Source organism: Oryx dammah, unplaced genomic scaffold (genome assembly GCF_014754425.2).
Source record: "Oryx dammah isolate SB20612 unplaced genomic scaffold, SCBI_Odam_1.1 HiC_scaffold_8, whole genome shotgun sequence".
NCBI classification, from domain to species: Eukaryota; Metazoa; Chordata; class Mammalia; order Artiodactyla; family Bovidae; genus Oryx; species Oryx dammah.
This window is the reverse complement of record NW_024070192.1, coordinates 32,638,673-32,663,180: the sequence shown is the minus strand read 5'-3', so window position 1 is coordinate 32,663,180 and position 24,508 is coordinate 32,638,673. Positions and strand designations below refer to the sequence as shown.

Here is a 24,508-nt window from a genome sequence, read left to right as displayed (position 1 = left end):
AACACAAATGATAAAGAGCAATATGCCAGGGGCTGGATTTATGGGTCTGACACAGTGTGGTAGTCATTCTTGCAGGACTACGGGAGGTTTTGCTGAGACAAGGACAGAATTGGAATTTGTTCTTGGCCGGGGGCTTTGCCAGACAGAGACTAGAGAAAGCGCATTCCCAGTGGGGAAACCACATGGGTGGGATCTGCAATGTTGGAGCTTCAGGAGAACTTGATGTGTCTGTGCGGCAGGGAGAAAACGCAGAAGTATCTGGAGACATATTAGAGACAAGAGACAAAGGGCCTTCACTTAGAACAGTTCTGGACACTGACACATAAGCAACTAAAGTCCAAAGAGCTCTACTGGGCAGTCTTTTATTATTGTTGTTTATTTAATCTTTTGCTGCGCTGGGTCTTCATTGCTTCACGTGAGCTTTCTCTAGTTGCGATAAGCAGGGGCTACTCTCTAGTTGTGGTGCATGGGCTTCCCATTGCAGTGACATCTCTTGTTGCAGAGCACGGGCTGTAGAACGTGGGGTCAGTAGTTTCAGCACATGGGCTTAGTTGCCCCACAGCAGGTGGAATCGTCCTGGACCAGGGACCGCACCCATGTCCCCTCCATTGGCAAGCAGATTCTCAACCTCTGGACCACTAGGGAAGTCCCTCCCACACAGTCTTACCCATAATATTATTACATTATCTGTAAAACAGGGATAAGAGTAGCACCTTCTTAACTGGAAACATAAGGAACAAGTAAGAGAATATGTGTGATGTGGTCAGTCAATGCTGACTGCTAACTATTCACAAATGTTGAATTAGTGTTAAACCAAGACTAATGCTAACATTTTGTGGGAAACCTACGATTGATGACATAGGCCAGGTATCCTTGATCAGGTCAGTACAGAAATCTGGGGTCGGGTAGATCAGTTGAGGTCAGGTAACCCCACCATTTGATTTCTGAGAACAGGCCCGATGGGATTTACAGCTTCAGCCCCATCTCTTGGCCAAGTTTGCAGTGTGGGGAGGACACTGAGCAACTCATTCTGTCCTCAGATTTCTTTCCATGTGGGGATCAAGGAGGGGAGCCCAAGCCTTGGATCATGAAGATGTCCTTGCCTCTCCTTGTGTAAGATGATAATGTCAAGGGTGCCTGGCACCAGCAAGGGAACGTTTCCTCCCTCCAAGGCTCCTCATCCCCACACGATGACTAGGTGCCTGTTGATATTAGACCCTGCGGACTGCCTTGAAAGCCCTTGTTTCTCTTCCGTTTTTTCTTTGTTTAATAGCTGTATTGTAGAGTGGGTTGTGTTTATGCCTCCTGGCAGTGATTATTACCTTAAGCAAATTTTTAGTAGACTTTTTTTTTTCTTTTGATCTATCTTATGTTCACAGCAAATTGGGCAGAAAGCACAGAGAACGCCCATTTACTTCTTCTCCCCTGAAATACACAAGAGCCCTCCCCCACTATCAACATCCTCCACTGGAAGCTACAGTTGTGACTGTCAGTGGACCAACAAGGACAATTCACTATCATCCAGATTCCATAGTTTAATTTAGTCTTCACTCTTGGTGTTATACCTTCTGTAGGAATTGCTGACTTTACACGAGAAATTGTCCCCAGGAAAGCCTGTTTAGATAATTTAGTGTGAGGCTAGTGATGCAAACTTATTTTCAAATAACCTGATTTGGAGGAAAGCATTGAAGGTGGAGTAGAAGGAGAGAAGAGAGAAAGATAGACGTGAAGGAAGGAAGGAAAGAAAGAAGAGCAAGGACCATCCACTCACCCAGGCGGGTCCCACCCCCAATCTTGGAAGCTCAGCACCAACAGGTTAATGATTGCTCTTGCCTAAAATCCCCATACTTTTCTCCTCTTTGCTAAGTCTCTTTCTGCCATCTCACAGTGTCTCTGGGCCTTCCTCTTCCTGGAGGGAGAGTTCTGCCTTTGAATCTTTCCTTGAAGCTTTTCACACACATCCTCCAGGCCTCGGTGATGAGGCCCCCAAAATGTGAAAGGGGAAAGTTTTATTTTGAAATAGAAGGCTCAGAAACAGATTGAGACAGTTCTGGAGAGATTTTTTCAGCACCTAAGATAGCCTATTTTAATTGCTCTTGTAAAGTTCTTGTGAGGAAAGCTAAGTCAGCCTTCTGGGCTGACAGATGAAACCTTCTGAGAAGTTGGCTGCCCCCAGAGCCCCGGGCAGTGCTGAGAGTCCTTCCAAACAGGGGCCCAAACAGCTGAAGGGTTCCAGTTACCCAAGACGTGAGTGACATGGACACTTGGGGCAGCTGGAGAAAAGGAAGGAGTGGGCAAGGGAGCTGCAGGAGGAAAGGTCAGAGGAGAAAGAAGGGCAGTGACAAGAGGGAGGGGGCAGTGAGGAGGAGGAAGGCAGGGCTGGCTGAGCCATGGCTGTCCATCAGTCTGGGGAGATCAAACTGCCCCTAACCACACCCCCGCTGGACTCTGGGGACAGGGTGGTGCCCTGCTTTGAGCCTCAGAGTGTGATTGGTTATTTACCAACCCTGTTCATGCCAGAAGGAGAAACCCCTCTGGCCTTCATCATTGAAGTCCGCTCATGGCAAACAACCGCTGTAAACGAAGCTGGCCGTCCTGGAGCCATCAAGCAGAGTTTGTGCTGAACCTTTGATTCAGGATTTAAAGATGTTATTAAGTTTTTTCCAAACAGTGCATTAAAGTGCACACCCATTTAAATGTGTTTATTTTACCCCATTTCTGCTCTTTTGCACTTTCTGTAATTTTCTACAATGATTGTGGATGGCAGTGATAAAGATAAATGATTGCCATTATAAACATTGAATTGGCTTGAAAAAATTCACAAAATAATTTGTAAAATTTTCTAGAGAAATCAAAATTTAACCTTGGTTGATGTGTGAGATGGAATTGAAACAAGGGCTGGGAGTTGCCAACTTTTTAAACCGTGTCTATATTGTTTGACCTGTTAAAACCAATGTGTATTAGTTTTATCATTTATTTTAAGGTAAACTCAAACATTTTTTAATTTTTGTCATTTGAAAAAAAAATTTGTTGAATGATATTTTCTTGGCTCTTTAGCAAATCCTTTCTGCCAATTTTGCATGTGTTGGATCACCTGACAAAAATTGAACTTGGCGTTTGTCCCCTATATGAGTCATAGAGGCCTTTCTGACAAGCAGATGTTCACTGTATGAATTCATATGTGTGCATTAATTCAGAGCTTCAATAGTTTCAATAACTTTATTTCAACTATGAAGTTTCAAGCTGACAGAATAGTCTGGAAAATAACAAATATTCCTCACCCACCATTTAGATTAACAAATGTTATTTTTCCATACTTGCTTCACATCCTTAAAAAAAAATAATAAAATACTACAGTTATTTATCCTCTGCTCTCATCTCAGCAGCATCTGTTTCCCTGAAGTTGGTGTGTATCTTCCTCTCCAGTGTTTCACACTTCTATGTTATGTGTGTATCCTCAAACAATATGCACTATTATTTCATATTTTAAAAGTGAAAGTTGCTCAGTCATGTTTGACTCTTTGTGACCCCCACGGACTGTAAGTGCATAGAATTCTCCAGGCCAGAATAATGGAGTGGGTAGCTGTTCCCTTCTCCAAGGGATCTTCCCAACCCAGGGATTAAACCCAAGTCTCTTCTTCAGGGGATCTTCTCAACCCAGGAACCGAACCCAGGTCTCCCATATTGCAGGCAGATTCTTTACCAGCTGAACTACCAGGGAAACTCTATTTTAAAACTAAACTCAAATATTTTGGTGAAAGTGAAAGTGAAGTCACTCAGTCGTGTCCAACTCTTTGCAACCCCATGGACTGTAGCCTACCAGGCTCCTCCGTCCATGGAATTTTCCAGGCAAGAATACTGGAGTGGGCTGCCATTTCCTTCTCCAGAGGATCTTCCCGACCCAGGAACTGAACCCAGGTCTCCTGCACTGCAGGCAGACGCTTTACCACCTGAGCCACCAGACAAGCCCTAATATTTTGGTGCCGCATACATAATTACTTTTTGCTGTTTTTCACCAACCTGTTTTTTTTTTGAGATTTGTCCAAGTAAATATATGTAGCTCTGGTTCATTCATTTTCATTGCTGAATAGCTATTCTATTGTATGACTCTACTGTAACTTATTTATCCATGCCCTTATTGATTCAAGACATCTCTGATTTTTCCCATTGTAAAAAATGCTGCAATGGACATCTCGTCTGTGTCTTCTTGTACACTTGGGTCAGAGTACATTCCTGGGTTGTCTGAGCAGTGGAACTGATAGGTCACTGAAACACCTTTCAAAATTGAAGAGAAAGAGAGAAATGTGCATGGTCTTAGGTTTTCTTCTGGAAGGTTGGTTTTAATAATAATTCTGGGTCATTTCATGTCATCTAAGGATAAATTCTTCACTTCCATTCTCTACTTCTTTCCCAAAGTTGAAAACTGAGAAACCTCTTAATCATAATTGAAACCTCATAATTGATAGATTATGAACAATCTATCAACCAGAACTCAAAGAACTGGAAATTCCCTGGTGGTCCAGTGGCTTTAGGACTCTGTGTTTTCACTGCCCAGGGCCCAGGTACAATCCCTGGTCAGGGAACTAAGATCCCACAAAGCCACATGGTCAAAAAAAAAAAAAAAAAGAACTAACTCACCCTGAAGCTGAAGTGGAGACTGGCCAATAAGTTACTTTTTCTTTCTTTTCTTTCCAAATATTGCACAGCAATTTGAAACATTAAAACACCGAGATCAATGAGCTTATTCAAAGCAGAAAATAGGTTTTGGTAACTAGGATGATGGATTTAGAATCCCAAATGGTTCTGAACCAGGCTGAAGGACAGCCCTGTGCTGTTCCCTGATGGAGGTCCCATAATGGTATTTTCTCCTCCTTCTAGATCAATTTCAGCATGTTGGCATCAGCAGATTCTGGGTGATGGATAGGCAGCTTCGTTTTAATAGCCTGTTGGTTCCAAGTGACCTATGGCCTTTTCAGAAGAGGGAAGATGAACCCTGCTGTCCCTGCCCTGTCCCTGCCTCACGCCAACCTTGGGATCCATCGCGCCTCTCAGTCTGAGTGCCCCCAAAGCTGATAGGCCTCTGACAGACCAGCAGCTGCCTGGTACCTGTGCTCACCTGAGCTTTCAGCCCCTTCCCGTGTAAGCAGCAGCCCTGAAGGTGTGCAGCACCTGTTCCCAACCTTCCTGAGACTTCTCGGTGCTGCAGGCACCTCAGCCCATGCGTCCCAAAGAGTGCTGCAGGCACTAGCTGTGACACAACGTGGACTCTGGTGGCCTATGGCTAAATCTGTTGCATTTTAGTAGTTACTAATTTCCAGGCATACTTCACAAATTTTATTGCTGAGGACAAGGCTAAAAGGCTAAAAGAAGCATGTAAGTTAAAAAAAAAAAAACAGTTTTAAAGAAAAGTACTAAGTACATAAAAGTGTGTGTGTCTGTGACAAATGCTTTGAAGAGCACGTGCAGGTAACTAGATTTAGGAAACATCGCCTGAGCCAAAGCAGTCTTGGGTAGGGACTCCAAGTCGCTGGATTTCCATGCGCATCACACTCACGTGTGGGTTGGTTTGGGCCTGTCACTTTGATTCTTTGTTTGCTGCTGCTGCTGCTGCTAAGTTGCTTCAGTCATGTCTGACTCTGTGGGACCCCATAGGTGGCAGCCAACCAGGCTCCCCCGTCCCTGGGATTCTCCAGGCAAGAACACTGGAGTGGGTTACCATTTCCTTCTCCAGTGCATGAAAGTGAAAAGTGAAAGTGACTCACTCATGAGTCGCTCAGTCATCCCCAACTCTTAGGGACCCCATGGACTGCAGCCATTTTCCGGGCAAGAGTACTGGAAGGGGGGTTCCCATTACCTTCTCCGGATTCTCTGTTTACCAATGTGGAAAATATGGGGGTTGGACTAGGCGGTGATTCTCAGCCCCGTCTTTACTTTTGAATCTCCTGGGCAGTGTTTGACTACTGATCCTCCCATCTTCTCCAGACCCATTCAGTTAACATCTCTAGCGCAGTGTTGTTTAGAAGCTTCTCGAGGTAGTTATAGGCAGGTGAGGTTGAGACTCACTAGACACAATGTCTGAGGTTCCTCCCAGGTCTAAGGTTAATTGATTTTCTGATCCCACCGTCAGAAAATAAATGCAAAGTGCCAATGCAGCAGCAGCAGAGGAGGCCTATTGTCCCCTCCGGCTCAGCCACTCAGGTGTGATCTTTAACCGCTGCCCAGGCCTGGGGCGACAGTGGAGGCAGGGACTATGTCGTTTCTCTTGATTTCACCAGTTCCTATGGCAGCAGTTGATGTGGAGTGGTTAATAGATACTGGATGAAAGAATGATACACTGAAGTTCAGGAACATGAGTTTATCGGGGCACCTAGGATTGATGATGCAATCAGAGACGAGTAGACAAATACGCAGGAGAGGGTTTTTTTGTACCATGATTCCAGTTTACCAGTTTTTCAAGGGATCTCTCCTGGGTCCAAGAAGTGGAGCCAGTCTTTGTCCCCGTGTGGTCTCTTCCTGGTGAATGGGGTCAGGATACTTGGTGACCACACAGAAAAGGTGGACCTTCTGTATGTGCTGTATCCGTACAGTTCTGGTGATCCCATAACCTGGCTTCCATTTCCTTAAGGCTGTTTTTACGTAAAGGGTCAAAAATCGACCATCCAGAATCAGAGTGCCTGTTGGACTTCCTGGTGACACGATGATGGACTTTCCTCCTTCAGTTTCCCTTTGTGAATATTCACACAGACCCCCACCCCACCATTTACACTTGCTACCACACCGCCTCCTGAGTGTCGGGTTGTTTTGGGTTGAGTTGGGCTGCTTGCTCACAGCGTACTTGTGACAGGCGCTTTAATCTCTGCAGTAAGTCGCTCAGATCACCCTGCAAGACGGGTTACTTCTGGAAAGCCATCCTGGAGACAGCTAATCCTGTCCTTCTTGCAGGCTTGACTTATGGGGATGGCATCTGATGATCTCGCTTTCTGAGAGCAGTCTTATTTTGAGTACTGCAGTGCTTCGTCCACCTTCTACAATTACTGTGACTAAAAATACTTCAGAGGGTGAAGAATCTTCAAGGGGACTTTGCAACCTGGCCTGTCCTCCTTGTATCTTGATGCCATATTTCAAGGCAGTATCCTCATTTTTGTGCTAAGCTGCATATTACCTGCTAGACCAATATTTCAGGTGATGGTTGATTGTAGGCCAGCCTTTACGCTGACCTTTCTGATCTTTTTGCCTTTTCCCTACAAACGTACCCGAGACTCATGTTGCTGTTATTCTCCTAAACACAGGACAGCCACCGTTTTGACGCAATGTGCAGAGTTAGCCACCTTCCCTGTGCCTCGTGCCAAGGCTTCATTTTCTCACATAGACGTGAGCGTCCATCCATGTGGGTCAGCCACGATAACCCTTCAGGCCCCCTCCCTCTCCCACCTCCAAGAGTATAATTTGGAAGATTCCAGAGAAACCTAAGACCAGAAGAACAGAGATGTATTTGTGTTGCACAAGTGCTATAATTTTCTAGGGAAAATTATGAAACATGCTGGTACAAGTCCAAACTGAACTCTGGGTGCTCCACATCCCTGTTTGACATTGATTCTGTTACTGAATGGAACTTGAATCTGCTTTCCCAATGTGTAGCAAAGCCAATCCACTGATACCAGTTTGTGCTGAAGAAAAGTACAGGGAGCCAAGCGAGGAGAATGGGCAGCTCATGCTCAAGAGATCTGAACTCCCTGATGGCTTTCAGGGAAGAGAATTTAAAGACAGGATGAGGGAGAGTGTCGTGGGTGTGTGCTCAGCTTCTCCATAATTCCCTGATTGGTTGATGATGAGGTAACAGAAAGGTGATTTGGGAATCTCAGGTTTCTGGTTCCAGCTGGTCTGGGGTCTATATGCTGGTGGTCAGCATACAGCTAACTTCTACCTGGTGGGGTTTTAGCATCTGCAGAACAACTCAAGGATATGGCTCAGGGTATTATCTACAGCCCTTGAGGAGCAACTAAAGGTCCTTGACTTTGTTTAATGACTAAACTATTATTAATTTTGTCCTGTTTGAGTGCTCTCCTTTGTTTCTGCATTTTCTCACTTCTCTGATTAAATTTCTTCTTTGGAACTTGGGGAAGGTCTGGGAAGCTAAAGCTTGTCTATAGCCAAGAGGTAGAGGACACAGGGGAGTCTTTCCTGGGGAAGGCACTACAGGTCTTGCTTGATTTCAATTTGATGAGCTTTGTGAGTGTCACTCAGAGCCCCTCACATGCCAGTCAGTTGCCTGTCCTGGATTTCAGGTGTATATTTGTCAGACTCCACCACCTGCTGCCCCTGATTTTCAGCATGATAAGTAAAAGCAAGTGCTTCCACCATATAAAAATGGAGGAGTGACTTTGAGGACTTGCTCTTGTGTTAAGGAAAATCTTTCTTAAACTTAATTTCTATGTTTCTTCCTGTACTTGTGGTCTAAATGCACCATAGGGAGTGGGTGTGTCTGAAGGTCCTTGCATGTGATTAAAACATTTAAAGGACATACAAAAAGGTGGAGACAGTGATTACTTTAGGGAAGAGTACTGATGAACTGGGTGGGGTGGGAAGAGACATTATTTTTTTTACTTTACTTTTAACTTTTGGTACTGCTTTAGACTTCTTCATTCATTAAATAAGACATTATGTCTGAGATTATATGATCTTCCAAGTCCCTTCTCTACACGTGCACTCAGTCGCTTCCAACTCTTTGCAACCCCTTAGGCTGTAGCCCACCAGGCTCCTCTGTCCATGGGATTTCCCAGGCAAGCATACTGGAGTGGGTTGCTATTTCCTACTCCAAGGAATTTTCCCAGCCCAGAGGTTGAATTCATGTCTCCTACATTAGCAGGTGGCTTCTTTACCACTGAGCCACCTGAGGAGCAGTCCCTTCTCTAAGAGTTTGCAATTCTCTGGTGTGAGGGTTTATTTTGTACTTTCTTTCTACAGTCTCTTTACTGAATTCAATTAGGTTGGTTATATAGAAACACCTCGCTTTTCCAGCATTACCTGAGAATGAAATTTTCCACACTGTGAATTCTCCAGGTTAAGGATTCTAATTCCTTTATATTGTTGAAGTTTGGAGTAATTACTAATGGAATACTTATAAGTTGTGTTACATACCTTCCTACCCTCTTTTTATACAGCTTTATTGAGAAACAGTTCACCTACCATAACATTCACCTATTGAAATTTGAGTGATATTCAGCATATTCACAGAGATGGGCAACCATCACCACAGTCTAATGTTAGGGCATTTCAACACCCTGCAAAGAAACTCCATACCCAGTAAGCTGTCAGCCCTGCTAATTGTAGTTCTGTCTCTATGGACTGGCCTATTCTAGACATTTCACATAAATGGAATCATATAATATGTGGTCCTTTGTTCCTATCCTCTTAAGCAGATCAGAGTTAACAATGTTTCACCTTTTTCTGATAAACTTGGCTTGCTGTTGTTGACAGTATGCTTATGATGACTTCAAGAAATACCAAGGCAGGGAGGCCGTTTGCCTTTACATTCCCTGGTCCATTAAAGATGTACATAACCCTCTCTATTGCCCAGGTCATCAAATGACTTCAGTGCCTTGTCCCATGACTTTTAACTCTTTTTTAACCATCATTTCTTTTCTGGCTCCCCCAGTTTTGCAAATTTGGACCAATAGTACCTAAATTAGATCAGACCCAAAGTCTCATGCCTTCTCTTGACCCAGGCTCATAATATAACTCAAATGTAAACCTCTTTGATAACTCTCCTTCTCCTGGAGTAATTAAATGAGCCGACATCTTCCTCCTTTATTGCTATCTTGAGCATCTTGTATCATCCTGCCAGCTAAATTCCACTTTAGCGATAAATCCCCCACAAGTATTTTATGATCTCTCTGGTTTAAGTGGTGTTAAACCCTTTGATTCCTTGTATCCTTCCTCTCCCCTTTCTTAAAATAGTCTGTAGCCCTATGTCGAGGACTTTCTCCACTTCCCTTTCTCTCAGTTCGGTTCAGTTCAGTCTCTCAGTCGTGTCTGACTCTTTGCGACCCCATGAATCACAGCATGCCAAAATTGCCTAATTGTAAAGGAACAGTTTCTCTTAAGACCATGCATGAGCGTAACATTCCTGAATGCAAACCTCCAGGCAGGGTGGGGCAGGGCAACCCCTAAGTCAGTGTGGCACACGTCTGCCAAGTCCAAGGGCAGCTGAGTGTTTACAGGGAGAGAGGATACTTGACTGTCCTGGGCAGTAGCATCTCTGTAAGTATCTTCTTTATCTTTCAGTGCACATGGCGTGAAGAAGGCGAGTTTACTCTGGGGCACTGTTTCCAGTCTGGGTCAGACTCTTCCAGGGTTGCTGGAGGTCTGAGTCAGAATGGCAGGCAGGGAGATGTTACCATTCTGAATTTGGTCAGAGGAGCGTGAGAGGAGTATGTCACAGGAGTTTGGAGTTTCGTGGCTTCATACGCTCGTTGTCGGGATAAGCCCAGAAGTTTGAAAGGGCACCGTTGCCGGGAGCAGTTCTAAGACATGGTGAATCTGGAGACCCGAGAAAATTGAGTCTGTGTCAGGGAAACCAAGCCTTCATTGGACCTGATGTGGGCAGGGAAAGGAAGACAAGAGAGCCTGGCATAGAGCAGACCCAGGAAGTATCTGCCCAGTGACTGAACCACAGGTGTTGAGTCTGGGCAGCTGGTGGCAACTTTCTGACGTGAGATGCTGAGGAAAATTTTCAGGCTTGGCTCTGTGGGAAAAGCTGTAATTTAGGACTGACCTGCGAGGGTACAGATGAGCAAATAGAAGTAAATGTGCGTGCGGGAGTCCTGCTGTGGGAAGTGAGAGAAGCTGGACTTGAAATCACTTAAGTGGCCCTGAATTGCAGGTGGGCACCAGAGAAGAGTCTGGCTGCATCCAGCTCTGGACAGTCTGATAGCAGGGGAGCCTGCTGACCTCAGGCCTGGGCAAGGGACAGCCTGGTTCAACCTGAGATCAGCAGAATCCAGGCAGCCCCACAGCACCGCGCTCGGTGGGTTCACATTTGGTGGACCAGGAAGCAGTCCTCCATAAGTGGCCCAGCACTGCCCCCTGGTGGTACACCCCATCAAACGCACACTGACTTAAAAGGATCCCTTCAGGAGCCTCCTTTATTTACAACTTAGTGGATGCTCTCAGCATTTGAGCTTTGGGACTAATTATGCTAACCTACATGGGCCCAATCCTGCTGTGATGTGAGAAGAATAATCAGGAAAAACAATGTACTTCGTGCCTCTGTTTCCACCACCTGTCTAATCCAGTTAGCCCTAAGAAATTCCCACTTAGTAGATGTTTGAGCGTGCATGCTGTCGTATCCAACTCTTTGCGACCCCGTGGAGTGGCCCACCAGGCTCCTCTGTCCATGGGATTCTCCAGGGAAGAATACTGGAGTGGGTTGCCATCCACTTCTCCAGGGGATCTTCCTGACCAGGGATTGAACTCGTGTCTCCTGTATCTCCTGCCGCGGTAGGCAGTTCTTTACCCCCGAGCCACCTGGGAAGGGTAAATATTTAATATGTGTTCACAGGCATTGTGCTAGACCCTTTACAGGCACCAGACTAACTTATAATTGCTAGGAGAGGTGCTCTAATTATTCACATGTGACAGATGTGTGAGCTGGTACTAAAAGAGAGGTCTCATTCTTGCTGCAAAGGGGTGACCTTCAGTTTGAGTGCCACCAACCTGTTAGCAACAGAACCCCCCTGCTCCACCCTTAACAATGTGAGTGAGAGTGGAGAATGGAAAGGGTGAGGGCACTTCTGTTTTATGTTTAAATAACATATTTTTATGATGAATATGTGTTATTTTTCTATGTATTTTAAAATTAGGCTAAATTCTGGGTGTCCCATGATGAAGGGATGTGGTCGGTCTAGCATATCCAGATGAGGACAGCCAGGAAGGAGGGGCAGGAAAAGGAACCATGCTCTTTCACCCTGAGAGGCAGGGATCCAGATGAGTTTGGCAGCTGAAGAGTTGGGTGGGGGTAGTTTATTCTGTGTGAATCTCCGGAGTGCAGACCCGGGGCCAGGGGAGCAAGGCATTCTCAAGGCAGGGTTCAGCCGCACGTCAAAGCATGTTGCTAGCCAGAAAGGACTGCTGCATGGGTGAAAATGGTGGCTTGTGGAGATGAGACATCTCTGGAAGATGTTGACTGGAGGCCACTGGGGAGTTTATACAGGAGACCTGTTGGTTGGGCAGGGGGCGACTCATTTCAGTTGCAAAGCCTCTGCTGTCTGTCTGTCCCCTCCACCTGCCCTGTCCCCACTGGGCAGGAGTGTGTGTTCTCACCTGTAGATGGCAGCCTTGACTCAGTAGGGGCCCAGCCTGCTCCACGCAGGGGTTCTTACCTTTGGCCCTGTATCTTCTCAAGGAGAAGGGGACAGCAGAGGATGAGATGGCTGGATGGACATGACTTTGCATAAGCTCCGGGCGCTGGTGATGGGCAGGGAAGCCTGGCGTGCTGCAGTCCATGGGATTTCAAAGCGTCAGACACCTCTGAGCAACTGAACTGAACTGAACTTCTCACCCGAGAGGGTTTACGAAGTCCTGATGCCTGGACAGTGAGGGGGGGAGGGGGAGGACTGCACCCCAGAGTGTGATGACGCTGGTCTTGGGTGAGGCCTGGGCAGTCGTAGAGCTCCCTGGTGGTTCCAGAGGGAGTGACTGGGCTGTGCCCCTGTCATAGGGAACTGGGAGCATCAGGAGAGGAGTCACAAAAAGCTGGAAAGAGTGCAAGCTCACTAGAAGAGAGAGAAGGCTCCCCTGAAACAGGTGGAGAGGAGACGGGAGCCCACACAGCGCCCAGGAGGGAGCAGCAGGCATTGCATCCCCTCAGTAAATGAGTTCAGTCAGGCAGTACAGAGGGCAGGGAATCCTCTCGAAGCCTCCAGGGGACAGGACCGGCGAGGTTAGCCTGGCCTTCTGTAGCAGGGGCTTCGGCTTCTGGCCACGTGGCAGCATTGCTGGGATTCAGGCCTCTTTGGGGGCCTGGCAGAAGTGGATCCACAGGGAGGTTGAGGGTCTCCTGAGACGGAGATTAGCCGTCTGCTGTGACTGTGAACCGGCCCAAGCAGCTGCCCTCAGCTCCGCTCCAGCCCAGCGCTGGCATCCACAGACAAGCGGCCCTCCATCCATCACAGCACACACAGCTCTTTCTATAGCGCCCGGGACACTGGGGAAAACCATGCTGCTCTGGCCAGGGTGGGGCGAGGGTGAGGCAAGTCCATGTCAAACTTAAGGAGGCAGCAAAAGACTCAGTCGTTAGTAAGACTGGTGAGATTTGACCAATATTTTCAGAATCAGAGTTGATGCAAAAGAATGCGTGGTGAACAAAATATCAAGATCTTGGATTAAGATGGGATGGGATTAGTGGGTTTTCCTTTTGCCCTAATTCCAGTGTGGCACAGCTCTGCTCTGGACTCTCCACCAAAGCGCAGGCAAAGGGCAGAGAGGTGTCTTCTCCCACTTTCCACCTGCACTTTGCCTGACTGAGTCACCCATCAGCTCTGGCACTTAGAGAACTTCAGGTCTTTGGTCCTGCTGGGGACTGTGGTGGCGGGCAGAGCAGTGGGGCCACCTAGCGGGGAGACTCAGGCAGAGCACCAGAGGGCTTGCTACGCATGTGGAAGACGTGGCTCGTGGACTTGTGGCAATGGAAGTGGGCAGCCAGGGGCTTGGGAATAGATGGACTAGGGGTTGCTGAGCAGTGTTGCTGAGATGCTGTTAGTTCTTAGGGTATGCTTCCCTGGCGGCTCAGCTGGTAAAGAATCCACCTGCAACGCGGGAGACCTGGGTTTGATCCCTGGGTTGGGAAGATCCCCTTGGAGAAGGGAAAGGCTACCCACTCCAGTATTCAGGCCTGGAGAATTCCATGGAGTGTATAGTCCACGGGGTCACAAAGAGTCGGACACAACTGAGCGACTTTCACTTCCCTTCGCCTCTAGGGCAGCGTGTTCCCATCACACGGTACCAGGAATCTAGATCATTAGAATCAACAGGGGAGGCTTAGATGTAGATCCCCGAGCCCCGGCTTGGGTAGGAAGCTTGTGATGGCTCCAATGGCTCGTTTTCCAGGTAAGGACTCAAAACCTCGAGAGTGAGCAGCCCATTTGGTGGAAGAAACTGGAAGCCACCTTCAGACTGGAATTAGAATTTTCTTACTCCGAGTTCTCATCCTAGTTCTCCTAGTGACTAAACTCTCTGTGTTTGAAATAAAAAGATATTGAGGCAGGAACTTTGATTCAAAGTTAAGGAAGACAGTAAGTCCCAGCTCCTTAGGGAGAGTAGAAGGAAAAAAAACGTGTCCCTGGAAATGTGCGGGAAGTCTTAGGTTGTGACTGCTGGTGGGTGCAGAGGACCAAGGGGGCCTGAGATATGTTTGGATTTCAACGCTTGGAGGTGGCCTTGTGGGAGGTGGCCAGGCAGGAGAAGCATGTCTGTGGGCATTTGGGGTGCAGAGCTGTTGTTGCAGGGGTATGTGCTCAGCTGGAGGCAGAAGGGACTGTTGATGGCGTCTGAGCAGAGCAGTGACAGATCAGAGTCGTGTTTCAAATAAGATGACTCGGGTGGATGAAGCCGTCTCGGGTAATTTGTGTGGACTTGGCTGTGATTTTGGTTGCCTTGAACCCAATCCTCTTTTGGCCAGATAGCCTGAGTGGACCTCAGAGCCCACATCCTCACACTACCAGCCTTCAGAGCCCAGGAGGGGTTTCTGTACAACCATGAAAGGCAAGAGGAAACCTGTCAAAATTGCCTCATCCTTTCACTGTGATGATTAATATTCAAACTGTCTTTTATCTCAGGAGCCGGGGATGATTTAAAACATGGAACTGCTATTAATATTTCCTTACGGAGATGGCTCGAGCCGCAAAAAAAAAAAAAAGCCTGTGTTCATTGTCAAGCCCATATTTCAGACAGTGAAACAAAGGCAGTAGCAGACTGCTCAGGATTCCAAGGCAGGACAGGTTGAGCAGGTGTGAGCCGAGTGTCAGCTCCCAGCCACTCAGGCAGGGGCGACGGTCCTGGGACCAGAGCTGGGAATTTAAATCCCTGCCTGTGAAGCTGTCTGGGGCTCCTCATGGCCAACAGGACTGACTCCAGGCTTGGGCGCAACCCATTGGTGCTGCCGCTCCGACCCTCCCCGGACGCTATTTACGGCTCCCTGCGATTGCATCAGGACCAGCTCACCCTCCGGGGGGCCTGGCCCCTGTCCGGCTGGGTCCCCAGGACCATGGGCTGCTCACTCTTGGCCGTGGGAGGTTGACTGTGGCCACATCGCATTGACTCGGTGTGTGTCTATGGAACACTCATGACGCTACACCCAGGACCTTCTGTGGTCTGGATTCACTGTGGGACTGAAGGCAAGTCACTTAAACCAAGAAAAACTCATGTCCTTTAGTCTACTTCCAAAACGGACCACCCTACCTTTGTGGGCTGGTGTAGGAATGACCTGCGAGTGCCCTTGAGAAAGAGCCACCGCAGGCGTGCTCCCCTCATCACCATGTTGGGCTCCCCGGTGTGAGCAGTGGGGTGGGTGGTGGGAAGGGGCCAACTTGTCTCTGCCTCCTGGACTTTACTCAGTGGGCATCTCAAGCAAGCCTGGGAGTGGAAGGGAGACAGGCCTGCAGGCCCCTCGGGAGACAGAAGGAAGAGATGTTAGGTTTCTGGCCTAGGACCCTTATGCGAAAGGCTGACTCCAGTCCCTGGGCCTGAGGCCAGGAAGCCCCCAAAATAAATGCCCCTGTAAATGCCTTGCTCCCAGTCTCTACACCTGTTGCCCAGGGGACAGAGACCCCAGGCCCAAAATAGGCACAGCTGCCGTGGCTGCTAATCCTGCCCCGAGCTGAGGCTGCGCCATATTTGGGAATGTTTGTTCCTCCACCGGCCGGCCCTCCCTACTTGGCCCTGGGAGCTCAGAGCAAGGGGTCTCTCTTACATGTCCTGATCTGGCTTTCTTGGAGACTTCTGTCTGCCCGTTTCCTGTTCCTGGGAATGGAGTAGGCAGTGGGTAAACACAGGCGGATGAGTCAGTGTGAGACTGCAGACCTGAGATAGCAGCAGCGTTGGAAGCTGGGGAGGTGCTGCCTCTGCCCTGGACGGTCTTCACACCTCGCCCCCTACCCCACCCCCCGCGCCGCACTCTCTCCCAGGGCCTCCTCACTGATGCTTGACTCTCTGCCCAAGCTTCTGAGCCGGTGTGAACTGCAAACAGCCGTGCCCACACCCGCTGTTTTGGGAAGCCAAGAAATTCATATGCATGGTTAGGATTGTTGACAGATTTGTAAAGAACAGCTTCTGGGTTATTATTATGTCTTTACTAGTGATGGGAGAGGCAGGAAGTCAGAAGAACCAGTCGTCCCAAGGGGTACACCGAGCCCTGCGTCTCCCCCTCTTACCAGGAGCTGAGTTCAGCCCTCGCGTGGAGCGCCTGCTGTGTGCAGAGCACTGTGCTCACCGCTAAAGGGACTGCCTCTCTTTTGGTTTCTGACTGTGAAACATGTCACCCTGTCACCTTCCTCGGTTCCCCGTTGCCTCTGTGGTTTGCTTTGTTTCCATCATCTTTGAGTACTCCTATTTCCTTGACTGTTCTTGAGGCTCCGACTCATTTCCTCTGTGTCTCTGGGTAACCCTCTGCTGGTGACAATGGTCCATTTCCTTTACCTGAGCTGCCCCTTCTCTCTGCAGGCTGGCGTCAGGGGTCTTGATGAAGGCAGCCTGAGGGCGTCTAGCACCCACTCCCCTGCTCCTCCTTGGGGCTCTGAGGACCACCTCTTATTTGATAAAACATGGAGAAGGCCCCCAGATGCCCAGGCTTCTTGCTCCTCGCTGCCGTGGAAAGCATGACACATCTTAGCTAAAAATAATCGGTACCATCCTGGGTCCCGGCTGCTGCCACCGTGGGCTTGAAGGCCTCCGGAATGTCTAGGCCTTGCTCGGGGTAACCGGACCGTGGCTGGGCCCCAGCAAGCAGCCTCAGGACGGCTCAGCCTCAGCTGTTTTTAGCAGTGGGATTATTGGGAGGGGTAGAAATAGACCTCCACCTTCTGGGAAGCTTCCTCTGCCCACATTCCCAGGCACACTGTGCTTTATTAAAGCTCTCAGCTGTCGCGGGGACCAGGCGTGGAGAAGGCGGGGGGAGGCGGCCTTCTCCAGCAGGAGGAGAAGGAGGCTGCAGAGTGCAGCCAATTGTCCCCTTCCCCTCCCACCCCCGCCATGAGGACATGTGGCTCTTATTAGAAGCCAAGTCCCTTACATGTGAGGAAGGGGGCCCCCTGGCCATCGTAAATCAGGATCTCCCCACTTCCAAATAAAGCAGTCTGCCATCCTAGCCCACAGTCCCTTTAGAGTTGACAGATGTATTTTTTCAATCCTGTGTTGATCATGTATTTCTTGTGTAATTAAAAAATTATAAAAGGTAATAAAAAATAGAAATCTACTGCCAAGAGATTTGGCTCAGTAAAGACTTCAGAAAGTTTTCTGGATAGTGTAAGAATTACAGGGGGAGAATTAATAAATTCTATGTTCAAGTACCAGGAAAAAAAAAAATAAAAGGTGAGACTGTCTATACAAAGGAAAAGTAACTTGCAATAGCTCTTAATCTGAAGGTGGTAGAATTCCACCCAGAGAACTAAGCCTGAAGGGGGGACCCTCACCCTCTTTTGCCACTCTGTTTTGGGGCTCACATGCAAAAGGACCAGGCAATATTGCAGATGAGCTAAAGGTCACCAAGTTCCTAGTGACTCGGCCTGTTTGAGGGGAGACTCTCTTAAGACAGAGTGGGCCGGGCTGATGGGACAAGAAGGGTCAGAGTGGAGGCCTGGAGGAACTCAACAGAAATGGTAACAGTCAAAAGGAAAAAACGTGTGCGCCGCGGGTTTATCTGTCCAGTTCTGACGGACTCTCATCCCCAAGCCCACCTCCTCAAGGTACTTGTCAGGGAGGCAGTGTTTTGTAGTGCAGAGGAGTTTGGGCGCTAGGGAGAATCCCAGTTCTAGAGGCCAGTGTGACCTTGAGCTCATTACTCTGTGGTTCTGTTTCTTCCTCTGTGAAGCAGGGGCGACAGCTCCGATTTGTCATCACTGGGTAAACAGTGCTGAGAGCCGGGAACAGAGTTCAGGGGACAGGCTCGAGTCCACCCTCCCCTTCTCTGCTCCCAGACTCGACTCCCCCTGCTCCCATGCGGGGCACGGCTGAGGTTTATTTGGAATGAGGTTCATGCTTTTCTTTCTCTCTGCAGTAATAGGGCTCATATTTTCTATAGTCATGGGCATCCTTTGCTTCATGGAATAAATGAACACTGGCACAGTTGTTCACAATATTAACAGAAAATGAATGTTACCATTTTGTTGTTCGTTGCTCAGTCCTGTCCGACTCTTTGTGACCCCATGGACTGCTGCCCACCAGGCTTCCCTGTCCTTCATCATCTCCCGGAGTTTGCTCAGACTCATGTCCGTTGAGTCAGTGATGCCATCCAACCATCTCGTCCTCTGTCATCCCCTTCTCCTCCTGCCTTCAATCTTTACCAACATCAGGGTCTTTTCTAATGAGTCGGCTCTTTGCATCAAGTGGCCAGTGTATTGGAGCTTCAGCTTCAGCATCAGTCCTTCCAAAGAATATTCAGGACTGATTTCCTTTAGGATTGATTGGTTGTATCTCCTTGCAGTCCAAGGGACTCTGAAGAGTCTTCTCCAATACTATGGTTAAAAAGCATCAATTCTTCAGTGCTCAGCTTTCTTTATGGTCCAACTCTCACATCCATACATGACTACTGGAAAAACCACAGCTTTGAGTATACGGGCCTTTGTTGGCAAAGTCAAGTCCCTCACCAAATCAGAGCCTAATTGGAAAGTTACGGATTGCTTCCACAACCCACCTGCTCACCTTCTTCAAGTGAAATGTTGCACTTTGTCAGTGTGTGGGTGTGGCAGGTCCTACAGCCTCAGGGGTTTTCAGCTTTATGGCCCCGGTCTACATAAAATGCATCGGGTATCTCATCAATTCTTTGCTTAAAATTCTATAAAGTGAGTTCACTTCAAAGGTGGTCTTGCTTGCCTGCCTGCCTCTTTTTTCTTTCTTCCTTTTTTATTTGTATTTTATTAAGTATTTTTAAAAGATAAGGACTATTTTAGAAAACATTATCATAGTATCACCTTGAAAATGAACAATAATCCCATATCATCATCAAATATCTAGGCGTTATTCACATTTTACCTGATGGGATATACATGTGTATCCTAACAAGGTCCAAGCCGAGCAGTTGGTGGATAGGGCTGAGTCTCTTTTAATCTAGAATTCCTCCTTCCATTTCTTTCACGGATTTTTTCCCTTGTGATTCATTTATTGAAAAAACTAGATGTTGTGTTCAGTTACGTTCCCCATGTCCTGGAGTTTATTGGTTCTATCTTGGGTCTGTTTCTGCTTTCCTGTAAGTTGGTGGATACAATTAGGGTCTGGATCAGACCCCAGTGTGATTGCTGGATGGGAATTTTTCCTGGACAGTGATGTATATACTTCTTTCTGCAGGCATGTCATGTCTTGTTGTCTTATTTTTGTAATACTAGTAGCCATAATTCATCAGGGGTTCATAATTTGTATAAAAATGGTGACGTGCCAGACCTTTCATTCCTTCTTCATCTAGAGTTTGAACACCTCTGTAACAAGCTTTGTCTGCTTTTTCTATCCCCCACTTTCCCCGGGAGGTGGCCTATAGCCATCAGTGTGCAGCAGAGAGGCTCTGGGCAAATGCAACCCTTGGCCCAGCCTCAGGCCAGGCCTGGCCCAGCCTTGGTCTCACTGCTGGGATTCCTTTCATCAGTAGACCCCCCAGGAGGACACAGCACGTTCTAGTCACAGCGTTGCCAGAAAGGAGGAAAGCACGACAGAGATGTGGTCTTTAAGGTAAAATGATCTGAAATCACTGACAGGCCACAGTGGCCCTCTTTCTGTGGATGACAAATCCCAGAAGGTGCTGAGTTCTCCTGGTGCTTTAAATCCTCCTGAGTAAGTCTGGGTCATCTAATCCCCCAGAATCAGATAAAGGAGGGCACTTGACAATATTTCTGATAATGACAAACGAATAATTCCAAGTTTGATGATTCTGTTTCTGTAGCAGATTGTCCAGGTAGTATTCTGACTTCCTACTGTATTTTCTCGTAAAGACAGGCTTACCCTGGGTAGGGGTGGGATTTTCTGCTGTGCGGCTTTGAAATCATGTAGACTGAGCCGAGAACTCAGTGGCAGATTTCGCCCGAGCTCTGGGGGAGTTGGCGCTATTTCACTCAGTTGTGTATTCACAGTGGTTAGTGCAGTGCTCACGTGGAGTGCTACCTAACAAACTTTTCCTGTACTCCAGGGCAGTTCCCTGAGAGGGTGTAGGGGGACTCCTAGCCCCTGCCTTATAACCCAGTTCAACTTGAGACAGGGCTTTCCTGAACCAAGCCTTCGTGCTTCCCTCATGTGTACTGGGAGATGACTCTTTGGACAAACTCCCCCTTCTCCTTCCAGAGCAGTGGTTAACCTAATCTCAAATGTAAACCAAAAGCAATCTCTCCCTGTCCCCACATACACACCCCAGACAATATGCAGAATAGCTTGATCAAGCCATCTGCTCAGATTTCCACATTGGGCATAAATATCACCAGTGAACCATTTCCACACTGGGAAGAGAAAACAAATACAACGAAACAGCCCCAAACTGAAAACAAAGTTTATTGCATGTGAAAAGCAGTCACATTGAAAGTATCAGAGTCAGGAACCATGAAAATACACATTTTGCATATTTTCTGTCCTGTTGCAGAGGAGGGGGCTCACTCTTCACTCTCGTGGACCACCATCTGGGGAGAAAATGGGCATTATAGTTCTGTCAGCAGAGCCTCGCTTCCTGCTGCTTCCCCTCCCCGCAAGCATGCGGTTGCTTGCTTGTCTGTCTCAGAGGACACGGGGTACTCCTTGGATCACAGGCAAATGGATACACGACTGTCTACATGGTGGCCGTCACCCCAGGCCTGAGAGCCTGGTCCTCAGAACAGCCCAGGGGTGGTCTTCCCTAGTGTCTCAGCTGGTAAAGAATCCACCTGCAATGCAGGAGACCTGGGTTCGATCCCTGAGTTGGGAAGAACCCCTGGAGAAGGGAATGGCTACCCACTCCAGTGTTCTTGCCTGGAGAATCCCACGGACAGAGGAACCTCATGGGCTACAGTCCATAGGGTCACAAAGAATCAGAGGCGACTGAACGACTTTCACTTAGAGACCTACACGCGGTGAGTGCGGTGACGGAGGCCGGCGGAAGAGGGCGCCCGAGAGCTCCGTTCCCACGGAGGGACTGCTCCCTGCTCTTCAGGACAGTGTTTTATTGGGACCCACAGACCTGGGTTTAGCCGGGCTCTTCTCAGCTATGTGGCTCTAAGCAAATCCCAGCCGGATCAGTTCTAAAGTCGATGGTGCTCCAGGGTCCCGTCCATCTCAAAAATATCTCCATCTCGGGGGGCTTCCTCCTCGGGAGCTACACCTCCCCTCCTCGTCCTCCCCACCCAGTGCCTCAGGACCACCTACCCGGCTGGAGGTGAAGTCTCGGGTCTTCGCTCGCAGCTTATTGACTTGAGATTCGGCAATATCGGCCCGTTCTTCAGCCTCCTCCAGCTCATGCTGAGCTTTTCGGAACTTGGTGAGATGAGCGTTGGCTTGTTCATCCTAAAAGAGAGTCAAGTGGGTATGAGCAGTGAGCGCCTCTCTGGAGCTCCCGGGCAGAAGCAGGGCGGGTTGTCGCCCTGGGTTCGTGCTGACTTACAGCCTCCTCCGCCTGCCTCTTGTAGGACTTGACCTTCACTTGAAGTTTGTCCACCAGATCCTGTAATCTCAGCACATTCTTCCTGTCCTCTTCACTCTTCAAGAGAAAACATGGGATGGCAGGTCGCCAGGAGGGGACAGGGACGCAAAAGGTCCCAGTGCCTGGGCTAAAGAGTTTCTCCCTGTTTCCAGAGAGGACCCAGGGTGAGGTTCTGCGTTACAGAGGAAATGCTCCTGGGGTTTCCTTCCACTTGCCTGGTAAGTTAACTCCTTGACCCGCCGCTCATACTTCCTCAGGCCCTTGACAGACTCAGTGTTCTTCTTCTGCTCCCCCTCAAGCTCGGACTCCAGCTCTCGGATCTAGGGGAGCACTTGGGAAATTAGTCTGGGGCTAGATGGAGCATGACCAGGGCAGGCTGGAAAGCTCCGCTTATTATGCTGGGGTCCCTCCCCCAAGTACCCGCGTCTCCAGCTTCTGGATCTGCTTCTTCCCGCCCTTCAGGGCCAGCTGCTCAGCCTCGTCCAGGCGGTGCTGTAGGTCCTTCACCGTCTGCTCCAGGTTCTTCTTCATCCGCTCCAGGTGGGCGCTGGTGTCCTGCTCCTTCTTCAGTTCCTCGGCCATCATGGCCGCCTGAAAAGCACATCATCCCACTGAGATGTAAACAAAGGTCAGGTGCTTGGAACTGTCAAAATCTGGGGACCCGGAGGACTAGAACCATGCTGCTGACAAAGGGCACAGGTGACATGATGCCTGAGCCCACCACGCCACCATGGACTCTGGGACGAGCTGCACAGGCATGTAAGCCGGACAGTGAGACCTCCAAGGGCTGCATGGGAAATGGTTTCTTCCCTTTCTTAAACTGGCCCCTTTGGGACCTCCCCACCCCAAGGAAATCCCTTCTTTCATTACCAACCCGTGAGTTACAGGACTCTGAGTCTATAACCCAGCGTCACGGGTGTGGGGTCCGGAGGCTAAGGGAACTGGAGGTGCGGACGATGCAGGGCGGGAATAATCGCGGGGTAGTGCTCCCCACCAGCAGCAGGTGGCGCTGTGGGAACCGCGCGTCCAGGGACCGGCCTCGAGCAGGAAGGTGGGCGCTGGGGCGGGAAGCCGGCTTTCTATGAGGTGACCTGACTGTTAGGTACGGTCCAAACAAGGCGGGAGGGTGGGGGCTGGGGGGTGTCTCGTTTTCATATTTGGAATCAGTCATAAATAGAAGGGAAGAAGAGCATACCTCTCCCGGGCACAAGACATGAACAGAATTCCTTCCGGTCTTTCTCATCCGCACTGTTATTTTTCACGCCCCCCTTATTAATGTGTGGGAGGGCACACGCTGAGTTCTGGGGGTCGGGGGAATGCTTCTAGAGCAGAGCTCACCCCACATGTGCCCTGGGGAGGCCCCACCCCGGCTGATGGGAACCAGATCAGGGCTGGAGAGAGAGGGCCTGGATGAAGTGCAGGGCAGGGAGGGGCCTCACATCGGTGATGGCCTTCTTCGCTTTCTCTTCAGCGTTCCTCGCGTCCCTGCTGGCATCCTCAACCTCACTCTGGAGCTGCGTGAGGTCCGTCTCCAGCTTCTTCTTGGTGTGGATGAGGCTGGTGTTCTATGGCGGGAGGAGCAGGGTTACCACCTGGCACGTCCAAGGCCAGGACCCTGCCCCGCCTCCCCTCCGCTCACCTGGGTGTGCAGGAGCTGGACGCGCTCACTGGCATCCAGGAGCTCCTGCTCTGCGATCTTCCTGCTCCGCTCCGTCTGCTCCAGCGTGGCCCGCAGCTCCTCCACCTCGGCCTGCAGCAGGTTGGCTCGGCGCTCCACTATCGCCAGCTGCTCCTTCAGGTCCTCCTGGCCCCGGAGAGCATCGTCCAGGTGGAGCTGGGTATCCTGGCCAGACAGTAATGGAAGCGTCTGCGTGAAGTTGAGGCCAGAGGACCCTGAGGCCAGCCCAGAGCTGTGCGTGTCTGAGGATGGAGAGGTTCCCCACCAGGGAGCCCACACACCTTCAGCTGCCCCTGGACACTCCGGAGGTGTCTGACGGTCTCTGCGGCCTGGCGGTTGGCATGGCTCAGCTGGATCTCGATTTCGTTCAGGTCCCCCTCCATCTTCTTCTTGATCCTGATGGCCTCGTTCCGGCTCCGCACCTCGGCGTCCAGGGCACTCTGCATCGTCTCTACTGTTCTCTGGTAGTTCCTCTTCAGCTGTTCGATCTCTTCATCTTTTTCGGCCATCTTTCTATCGATTTCTGATTTCACTTGTGTCAGTTCCAGCTGGATTCGGAGGATCTTGGCCTCTTCATGTTCAAGGGCGGCCTTTGAAGAACAAAAACAAAACAGAAATGGTACCAGTGATGGGACAGAGCCTGCTACATTCCTCTCTGGGGTAAGAGAGGAATGGAATATTTGTAACTAACTCAACAATATTCAAAACTCTTTTTTAAAAAATCCCTAACTTACCTTCAGTGCAGGAATAAAATATTTCATTGCAGTTTGTTTTTATTATGCTATGAAACAATAGTAACATTTAGATCATATTTCTTAGGCACTTAAGAGACTTTATAGATATTTTAAATTCATCTCAGCTGTTTGTAAAATCTCATTTTTAGACCTATTTTAACGTAGTGATTTTCTCCAGTAATTTCAAGATTATTCGCAGGTATTCACAGATATTCGTCCACATAGTTTGCCAGGAAAAGA

At 48.9% G+C, this 24,508-nt stretch overlaps 1 protein-coding gene and 1 long non-coding RNA gene across 3 annotated transcripts in view; both read right to left on the bottom strand.

The window, feature by feature from the left end:
* Window positions 1-9,999: 9,999 nt before the first annotated feature.
* The window catches only part of LOC120865973 (myosin-3), a 31,679-nt gene continuing 17,170 nt past the window's right edge, over window positions 10,000-24,508 (bottom strand). The window contains exons 35-42 of one of the 2 annotated variants that reach the window (XM_040243341.1): window positions 23,816-24,124; window positions 23,496-23,699; window positions 23,296-23,421; window positions 22,277-22,447; window positions 22,072-22,176; window positions 21,818-21,913; window positions 21,583-21,720; window positions 20,720-20,864 (exon numbers count right to left, since the gene is read on the bottom strand). In XM_040243341.1, coding sequence (XP_040099275.1) covers window positions 20,838-20,864; window positions 21,583-21,720; window positions 21,818-21,913; window positions 22,072-22,176; window positions 22,277-22,447; window positions 23,296-23,421; window positions 23,496-23,699; window positions 23,816-24,124 — 1,176 coding nt within the window. In that variant the 3' untranslated portion in view covers window positions 20,720-20,837. Of the gene's footprint in view, window positions 10,334-15,726; window positions 15,735-20,719; window positions 20,865-21,582; window positions 21,721-21,817; window positions 21,914-22,071; window positions 22,177-22,276; window positions 22,448-23,295; window positions 23,422-23,495; window positions 23,700-23,815; window positions 24,125-24,508 lie in introns of those variants that run through there. The other variant, XM_040243342.1, reaches the window with a different exon arrangement.
* Window positions 11,419-12,871, bottom strand: LOC120865983. Its single transcript, XR_005721573.1, has 3 exons — window positions 12,560-12,871; window positions 11,966-12,216; window positions 11,419-11,526 (listed from the first exon to the last, which is right to left on the bottom strand). It is a non-coding gene; the product is annotated as an uncharacterized LOC120865983 (long non-coding RNA).